The sequence below is a fragment of the Geospiza fortis genome, unplaced genomic scaffold (assembly GCF_000277835.1).
Source record: "Geospiza fortis unplaced genomic scaffold, GeoFor_1.0 scaffold85, whole genome shotgun sequence".
NCBI lineage: Eukaryota > Metazoa > Chordata > Aves > Passeriformes > Thraupidae > Geospiza > Geospiza fortis.
The window spans coordinates 3,877,120-3,886,217 of record NW_005054358.1 but is presented as its reverse complement, the minus strand read 5'-3'; the positions used below and the strand labels follow the sequence as shown (position 1 = coordinate 3,886,217).

Sequence of the window (9,098 nt, the reverse complement as noted above, 5' to 3'; positions counted from 1 at the left end):
CCTTGGGCCTGGCTGCAGCTCCCTGGGAGCTTCTTCCAGCCTGTTCCCTAAAAAACCCACCGGAAGGTTAGGGCATCTTGTGTGATTTGCTGTTATTCCCTTCCTATTCTAGAAATCCCCAGGCACTCTGCAGCCCCTTGATTTTTATTAATGAAGACAAACATTTCTGTTCATATATAAGGGATATAACAGGTAGTGGCTAAAATGAAATAGAAGCGGTTTAGGGGGTAAGACTCAAAATTCCCAATTTCCTTGATAATTTAGAACAACACCTTTGGGCATGGTGGGGAAAGCTGACCCTGAGCCGTGTTGTGTCCCTGCAGAGATGTCGGGGACGGTGTCGGACATTTCGCTGGTGCACTGGAAGCAGCAGTGGCTGGAGAATGGCACCCTGTACTTCCACGTGTCCATGAGCAGCGCTGAGCAGCTCTCCAGGGCCACCCCACCCAGCCTGCAGGAGCCCTCAGAGATCGTGGAGGAGCAGATGCACATCCTGCATATCTCAGTCATGGTGAGTCCCAGCTGCTGGTGGCGTCCAAGGGGATGGAGGGGATACCCTTGGAGGAGGGGGGGTGAGTCTGGTTTGCTGATGTTTGTGTGCCTTCTTGGTTGGGCCTTCAGAAAGGGAGGGATGTGTTTGAATGGGCCAGGAAAAAACAAAAAAAAACCCCGAAAAACCAAAAACAAACAAAAAAAACCCCACAAACCCACAAACAAACAAAAACCCCCCAAAAACAAAAAAACCCCAAGAAAACCAACAAAAAACCTACAAAAAACCCACAAAAACAACAAAAAAATCTACAAAAAACCCAACAAAAACAAAAAAACCCAAAAAAACCCACAGAAAAACAAAAAAAACCACAAAACCCCCCAAAACCAACCAACCAAACAAAACAAAACAAATTAAAAAACCCCAAACAAACAAACAAAAAAACCCAAAACCCCCCAACAAAACAAACAAAAAACTAAAAGAAAACCCCCAAAAAAAAACCACCAAAAAAACCAACAGAGTGCTTGATCTTCTGAGAAAATTAAACAAAGCAAAAGAGTGTGGGGAAGAAGCTGTTGGGAGGGTAACAAGGATCCTTGTAGTTCCTCCTGTCTGTGCTGGAAAGTGGTGAAGTGCCAGTGGAGTGTTTCTGCTTGGCCTTTGTGTTTGGGCATTGTGCAAAGACAAGGTTTTGGGCTTGGCCATTTCTTCCTGAAGCTGAAGTTTATCTTTGAAGTGAGTAAGGGCTGCAGCATTTCTTGCAAAGGACAAGTCTGACCTAAAAGTAAAAAGATGATCCAGTGCTTTGAATGTCTCCATCTGGGGTGCTTGTGACCTTTTAATAATGCACTGTTTGTGTGCTGTGCTGCCTTTTAAAGTTGCAGTATCATACGAGGTGCTCGCCTACGTGCTTGGATCTGGTCCATGCTTCAGAGCTCCATCTGTAAGATGGGATTCAGTGCATTGTCCCTTCAATCCCATTGGGATAAGATGCAGAAAAAAAGAAGTTAGGTTGGTGTATCCAGTGTGTGTGCATGCCATTCATTTGCCAAAGCAAATGAAAGTCTTTTAAGGGCCTGGGGATCCCGCACAGCAGCCCTCTGCAAAAGGTGAACCTGTTCATCTCTTAGAATCTGGGTCATCTCCACAGCTTCTGTCCTTAGTTCTGGAAGGAGGAACAGAGACAATGGCTGCACAAATCCTTTATTTTTATTACTTTTTTTAATTTGAACCAGCAGCTATTTGGCTTTTACAACTTAAATCTGTTTTTTTGTGTGTCTCATCAGTGGGACTTCAGGCCTGGCACTGAATGCATGTGAGAAGGGAAGAGAGGCTTTGCATTAAGGCTGCTGGGCAGGATAAGGTGCTGGATGACAGAAGGGAAAGGAGCTGGGGGCTGCATCTTACTGAGTTGGATAGGGAATGGTCTATTACTGCTGAATTGTCAGTGGGATGGGTGTTGGAGAGGGGGAAAGGGTTAGAACTGCATGCTTGGAAAATGAGCCTGAAAATACGAGTGAGAGACAGAACAAAGAAAGAAAACAGCGCAGCACGTGTGGGTGTGAAAAGCTCCATCCCTGGCAGCAGGTTTGAGTATGGGATTGTTTGGCTGCTGTGGGCAAACCTGAGCCCTGGAGAATTGTGCTGTGTCTGTGAGGTGACGCTTTCTCTGCAGCCTGCTTGAAATGCAGATTTTCTGTAGTGTAGAGAGATTCAGTCCTGGTCCTCAGCCCTTGCTGAAGATGATCTCTAAAATACAGGAGATGATTGTAATGAGTGGATGCTTGGGAAGTTCCTTTGGGAAGCTCCAGCTCAGAGCTTTCCTTTGCTGCACCTCGGAATGGGGGATGGAGCTGACAGCACTGCTGGCCATGTCACAAAAATGTCACAGGAATGGGCTTGGCCTCTAATCCCAGTTTAGCCAGGGAAAAATGGGCTTTGCCAGTGGTGTGGGAGCACCCACGGCTTTGCTGTGAGAGTTCATTCCTGCCCTGTACCTCTCTTCCCTTCTGCCACACACAGTCAGCTGTAATTCCTCTGTCTCTATAAATCCTGACATTCCCTGCAGCAGGAGTTGAGGTCCTGGGTCTGGGATGGGGTCTGGGCTGCACAAGTGTCCCTGGGGAGGCAGGAGCCCTGCAGATCCCTTCCCTGGGTCAGGACTGCAGCACAGGCTTGAAACTTTGCTCAGATTTTTTTCAGAAGGTTCATTAACTTTTTGAGTGAACCCAAGCCAAGTTTTGAGTTACCAGCAAAGATGATTCTGTTTTGTTGGTTTGTTACTTTTTATTTTATTTTTTTTTTCCTTCTTTGAGGCCTCATGGAGCTCTGAGGGGAAATGAAATGGGCACAGCTGTTTGTTTCTTGGGTGGAATATCTCACCCAGGTCCTTGGCCTGCTCTCCCACTCATTTATTTCCTTTTCTGACCCCAGCTGGAGCACATCCCAGAGGGTTCCCATCACTTGGGCTCTCCTACCCCAGCAGTGGGGTTCCCTGGCTGTGCTGTGCTTGGCACAGGGAGGGCCCTGGGTCCCCCCTCCTGTCCCACACCCTCTATGTCCATATCCCTTTTACCTTGGGATACAACCTGTGTCCTCCTTGGATCCAAATACTTTTCCTTCCTCTCCAAATACTTTTCCTTCTTCTTCCTACCACGAAGCCCAGTGTCTCCTGTGTGTGTTTTTATGAACTAAACCACCATCACTGCTGTGGACAGAATTCCAGCCCAGCCCAGTGCTGCCCTGGCACTCTGTGTGCCCTGTCCATCATCAGCCCACATCCCACCCCAGGGGACAGGAGGGGACATGGCCAAGTGCTTCCTTATCTCCCTTAAGTGGCTCTAACACTTGATTTTACCTCTTCCCGCCTGTTCCAGGTGGTTTAGAGGAGCTGGGGAAGGTTTGCCTGGGGGATCTGGTTAATCCCTCTGCTAGGGAGCACTTGGCACAGTTATTGGGCAGTGAGGCACCTCCAAGGCAGGACCTGGCTGGGTTTCTGAAGGTGTTTATGGCCTGGCTGGGAGCTCCTGCCCCCTCTGTGCTGCGTGGGGGCTCCGGGGAGGTGCAAATCCTGCGTTTATTCCTCTTTCCAGTGGTTCTGGCTGTCAGTCCCTGGCTTTTTGGGATTGGTTTGCTTCCAGTGCAGCAGGAAAGTGTCCATGGGCCGTGTCCCTGTGGCCACCATCTACCCTGCAAAGCACTGACTGACTGTCACCCTCTTCACACCTCCCTTCTCGAGCTCAAGGGCATCTTTGACAGCTAGATAATACTTAATTTTTATTTTTTCTTCCTTTCCTAACTGTTTTTTCTTAATCTCTCCCCAGTGAGACATAACATTAATTACTGCAGTTAAAGGGAATTCAGTCTCCATTACTCTCTGCCACCCATTTCCTCTTGGCTTGAGCATCTGAAATTTGTCTCCCAAATGAAAAGAAGGGATAAAGGGAAACGAAAAACAAATATGCAAATGCAAGATTTTATTTATTTACCCTTTTTTTTTAAGCACAGTGTCAAGTAGAAAGGAATCAATATTTTTGTCATTATGCCCGTTGTGTTTTTTCACCATAATCTCAGCTGTCATTTGGGTTTAATTGTGTTGTTTCCTGTTGTGTGGAAGTAAATCTTATCTGTTTTGGATTAAAATTCAATGAAGGTCACAGCAGCTCGAAAACTTACCAGGCTGCAGCAATTAATGTTCATTTGGCTTTGATAAATTGGAATGTTCCCCACAATGGGACTAGAGTGGATTTCAGAAGCAATAATTCTTCCATTAACTCAATGATTCCCTGTGTGATGGAGCATCTTGTCACTGCTCTGTTTGTCATCTGTCACTTCAAGGATCTGGGCATATGCCTGATATGATTTATCATGATTATTGGGGCTGCATGTGTCAAAACATTTTAAACCACTAATTATTCCAGCCTTGTAAATTGCTGAATTTAACAAAACATAAGAGAGATTTATTATTTTTTTGTTGTTCCTCACTGCCTCGTGTCCCAGTTTAATTATTGTTTTGTGTGGTGTTAAATGCAGCCCTGGGGCTGTCTGGAGGCTTTGGCCAAAGAGGGGTTGTTTGTCAGGGGTGGCTCTGGGTGGGACAGACAGGTTTGATCTCTGCACTGACCCTTTGATCATTGCACCCTGTGAGTGTGGGGATGCAGCTTTGGGGAGAGGATGCAAAGCCCCATCCCATCCTGCTGGTGGTTTGATGGGATTTCCTCTCTTGTGAGTGGTGCCAATATAAAAATAAATCTCTCTTATATGGGATACCAGAGCCAGGACCATCCCTGCAAGCTGGGAGGTTTAGAAAGGTGCTCTGTGCTGCCTCTGCTCCAGCAGAAATAAGCTGGATTTTTGGAGAGTGGTCATGAGGAAAAGCCTTGTTGCATCTCATGCCATCCCCTTGCAAGGGACCATTAAAGTGTCTGCAGTAAAAGGTGACCAGACCTCATCAGGCTGCTTTAAAAAAAAATAAATTACTATTTTTTATTTTTAATGCCCACTTTCTGCTGGCTGTGCTGGCAGCAGACAAGTTATCTGCTGCCTTCTAGGTCTCCCTGAGGATTTTCTTTAACTCATATTCGTGGAGTTTCCCTTTTTCTTCCTCTTCCCATACATCCTGATGTTTCCCTAATGATCAGCTGCTGGTCCTGTGCTCCATCAGCCCCTGTATTTACACCCTGAGCTGGGTGTAAATTGTGCTCTTAACTCTTCTCTCTGCTGTCACACCCTGCTCTGAGGTGGAGCTGGGAAGGAATCCTGGGCCCTGTCCTTGGGGCTGCCTCAGGCTGGGGCAGCTCTCCAGTTCCTTAAGGAAAAGAGCAAGTAAGTTTTTAGGAGCTCTGATCACCTTTAGGGAAAAAAAATCTTCCCTGTGAGGGTGGGCAGGCCCTGGCACAGGGTGCCCAGAGCAGCTGTGGCTGCCCCTGGATCCCTGGCAGTGCCCAAGGCCAGGCTGGACAGGGCTGGGAGCACCTGGGACAGTGGGAGGAGTCCCTGGGGTGGCACTGGATGGGCTTTAAGTTCCTGTGGTGGTGTTTGCAGGGGTCTTGGGATGAGGGAAGAGATGAGAATGTTGACTCCGTGTTTCAGAAGGCTGATTTATTGTTTTATGATATATATTATATTAAAACTATACTAAAAGAATAGAAGAAAGGATTTCATCAGAAGGCTAGCACAGAATAGAAAAGGAATCAATAACAAAAGTTAGTGGCTCAGACAGAGAGTCCGAGCCAGCTGACTGTGATTGGCCATTAATTAGAAACAACCACATGAGACCAATCACAGATGCACCTGTTGCATTCCACAGCAGCAGATAACCATTGTTTACATTTTGTTCCTGAGGCCTCTCAGCTTCTCAGGAGAAAAAATCCTAAGGAAAGGATTTTTCATAAAATGTGTCTGTGACAGGCTCCCTCCCAACCCAAGCCATTCCATGATTCTATGGTTGCTCTCCTTCCCACAGGTGGATATAACATCCTACCAGTGCAGCTGGGCCTGAGTGGGAGGGGAGAGGAGGCTGAAATCCTTCTCAGAGCTGGGCTGATTCCCATTGTCCCCAGCAAAGAGCTCTCAGGGGTGACTCCAGATCCTGTGGGCTTTGGGGACATCCTCACTTGGTCTCCTTCAAACCCAGCCTTCCCTCAGCTTGGCCATTCTTTGGGGGGTTCCTCATTTCCCTACTGTAGGAGCATCGGGGGTAGGACGGTGGGGATGGATGGAGACGAGAGATCTCTGCAGCCAGGTCATGGAACTTGGGGTTTATTGCAAAGGGCCTGGGTGCAGGGCCCTGCTGGGAGCTGCCAGCCACAGCTCAGAGCAGGCTGAGAGAAGAGAGGGGGAGAGAGGATGAGAGGGTGAGAGAGTAAAAGGGCAAGAGAGCGAGGTTCCCGTTACAATACAATAAATCCTCTTCCGTGCTGAATATTCTGATTCTCACTAACCAATCTAGTACAAGATACAAATCCTATAGCATTTACATACAGCCTATAAGAATCATTACATTACCATCCTGTGTTACATTTTAAACCCTACAAACTCCTCTTTGGGCCCCTTCTGCCAAGCTGTAGGGTCTGCTCTGACCCTTGGGCCTGTCTGCAAGCAGAGGGTGTTGTTCCATCAAAAGGGGATCACCTTCAGCCAGCCACACCATTGTTTTCCAGTTGTTCAGTAACTGAGGTATCTCAAAGCTTGCTTTCATTTCAATCTCACTTATAGTTTCTATATTCTCAAAATCTTTTGCCAGACAATCATATTGATAAGGCTTTCCTGTTTCATCTTCCCCAACACCTACCCTGCAGTATTTTATCTTCCTTGGTGCAAAACTTCCCAGTGGATTCCATTCCCTCCCTCCCTTGTGCTTGCATGGTGCTGTGGGATTGCTGGCAGCACCAGTGGACCTGGCTTCTCCAGAGATGCAAAACCCTGCTCAAGCCTTCCTCTGGCTCCTTGCAGCTTGTCTTGCTGATGGCAGCACTGGAGCTCCTGTCAGCCAGCTCAATGGGAGAAAAAAACCCTGGTGTGACATGAGTAATGAGGTAGTGAAGAAGGCACAACATCTGTGTCATCATTTCTGCACCAGGAGGTCAACCAGATTCATCAAACATGCACTTCCAGCTTGTGATGTGTTTAGAAATTAATTAAGATAGGGAGAGAATTGCTGCAGCAGCAGATTTTCTTATCTGAAAGGTATTAAAAAGCTAAATTGATCTCCAATGAGCTGTTTTTATTTAAAAGAAACCCAAAACGTAAAAGAAAAGCTCTAAAACCCCTGGGTTCAGCGTGTCTCTGTGTGAGAATCACGTGTGGGGAGAGCAGGAGGAGCTGCCCACCCTGATGTGGAGGTGGACAAGCATCCCCAGCTCCCTGGGATGGGGATGGGAGCTGCAGGCTCTGTGCTGATGGCAACCCAAGCAACCCTCAGACCTTCACCAATCCTCCCCACGCTGCTGGAGGTGGCCCTCAGGTCTTTCCTGAGCTTCTCCAGGGTTCCTGAGGGACTGGGAATGGATTTCTGTTGGCTTCTGCTGGATTTCAGGGTGGGACTGAGTGCCTGCAGGCTGCGTGGCTCAGGGGGCTGGAGCTCAGCCCAGTGGAAGCTGAATCACAGAATCCTGAAGCCACCAGTCATGCAGGAGCACTGGAACTGGGGCACAGAGGGGTTGTTTTTGGTCCATGCTGGAAGAAAATCCCACTCCTGTCACTGTGGTGGCATCTGCTCTCTCCCAGGATGGGACATGCTTTGGCTCCAAGCTCCATTTCCATTTTAATGTGCCATTAACCAACTTCTTGCTGTCTGGGAGAAGGAGCCTCTTTCATCCACCTTCCCCCTCCTCTCCACTCTCCTTTGCAGAGCTGGTATAAAACAGAGACTAAATGTAGTTAATGATGTGCTCTGATATTTAGGGAATTAATTTTGGGGGATTTGTCTTCAAATTGTCACTTTTGTGACAATGACACCTGTTATGCTAATAATTTTTCACCAGTCTCTCTCAGTTCTCCACCTTAGCTCCAGTGAATACATTAGACCCTCCATGGCTTCCTCTCCATCAGACTTTTTCCACCCCACTGTGTTAAAATATGTAACTGGAGTGTTTGATTTGCATCTCTGATAAAGGAAGGCTGAATAAACACTCTCAGTTCATCTGAACTAAGCAGCAAACTTAACTTGCTCATCTCATCCCCAGAGCAATTGAAAATTGAGGGGAAAAGCACCAATGGGAAGCACTGGGAAGGGGTTTGGGTTTTGCAGATGGCATCGAGGGTATGGGAGGGATTTGCAGCCTGAGAAGATTTCCCCAGCCTGGAAAAATGCTGAGAATTGAGCACGGGAGGGAAAACCTAAAAACTCCCATTGGAAAAGTGGCCACGGTTGTCATGGGGTGTGAGAGATGGATAAGGGAGGTGGGGAGGAGATGGAGGAAAAATTGCCAGAGGGGAGATTTTGGGAGTGGGGTGAGGAGCCCCAGAGCAGTGTGAGCTTGTGGGACACACTCTGTGCTGGGTCCCTCTGTGCTGCCAGGCACTGCCAGGGTATTTTTATCAGTTTGCTGATCTCAGAGGCTTGTCTTGAACTTGTTCCCTTCCTTCCTCCTCCTCACTCTTCCCCTTCCCACCATCTGTCTGGGAAAAATACTCACATCCACAGCACTGCAGGGTGTAGCTGGTGGCCTGGCCTTTTTCGTGGTGTTTTTGTCTTTCCCCAGATGGAAATCCAGGCTTCAGTGGGGTGGCTGTGCCTCAGCTCCTGCTTTCCATCCCTCTCCTCCACAGGTTGCTTCTCACTGAGCTGCTGGGCTGCTGGAGAGAGCAATCCCACGTGGGAGCCCTGTGCTAATCCTGTGTGTAAAGTGCTGGGAGTGCTGCACTGGTACCTTTGAAACATCGATGTAAACACAGAAATACTTTGCAGCTCCCAGCCTGGATCTAATTGCTTGAAACTGCCAGGCTCCAAAGTACACACGGCATTAAAATTGCCAGGAAATGTTATTCCAGGAAAACTCCTGTGGATGCTGGTGGCTGGGTGTGGGTGTCCCCTGGCTCTGAGGTTGTCCCTCACAATGGAGAGTGTTTTCCTGGGAATGCTGGCAGGGTGGAGGGTGTTGTCTCC

General features: G+C 47.9%; 1 protein-coding gene across 1 annotated transcript in view; it reads left to right on the top strand.

The window, feature by feature from the left end:
- The first annotated feature begins 325 nt into the window (after positions 1-325).
- The window catches only part of ASTN2 (astrotactin 2), a 297,150-nt gene continuing 288,377 nt past the window's right edge, over positions 326-9,098 (top strand). The window contains exon 1 of the mRNA XM_005423807.2: positions 326-511. Within this exon, the coding sequence (XP_005423864.1) occupies positions 326-511 (186 nt within the window). The remainder of the gene's footprint in view (positions 512-9,098) is intronic.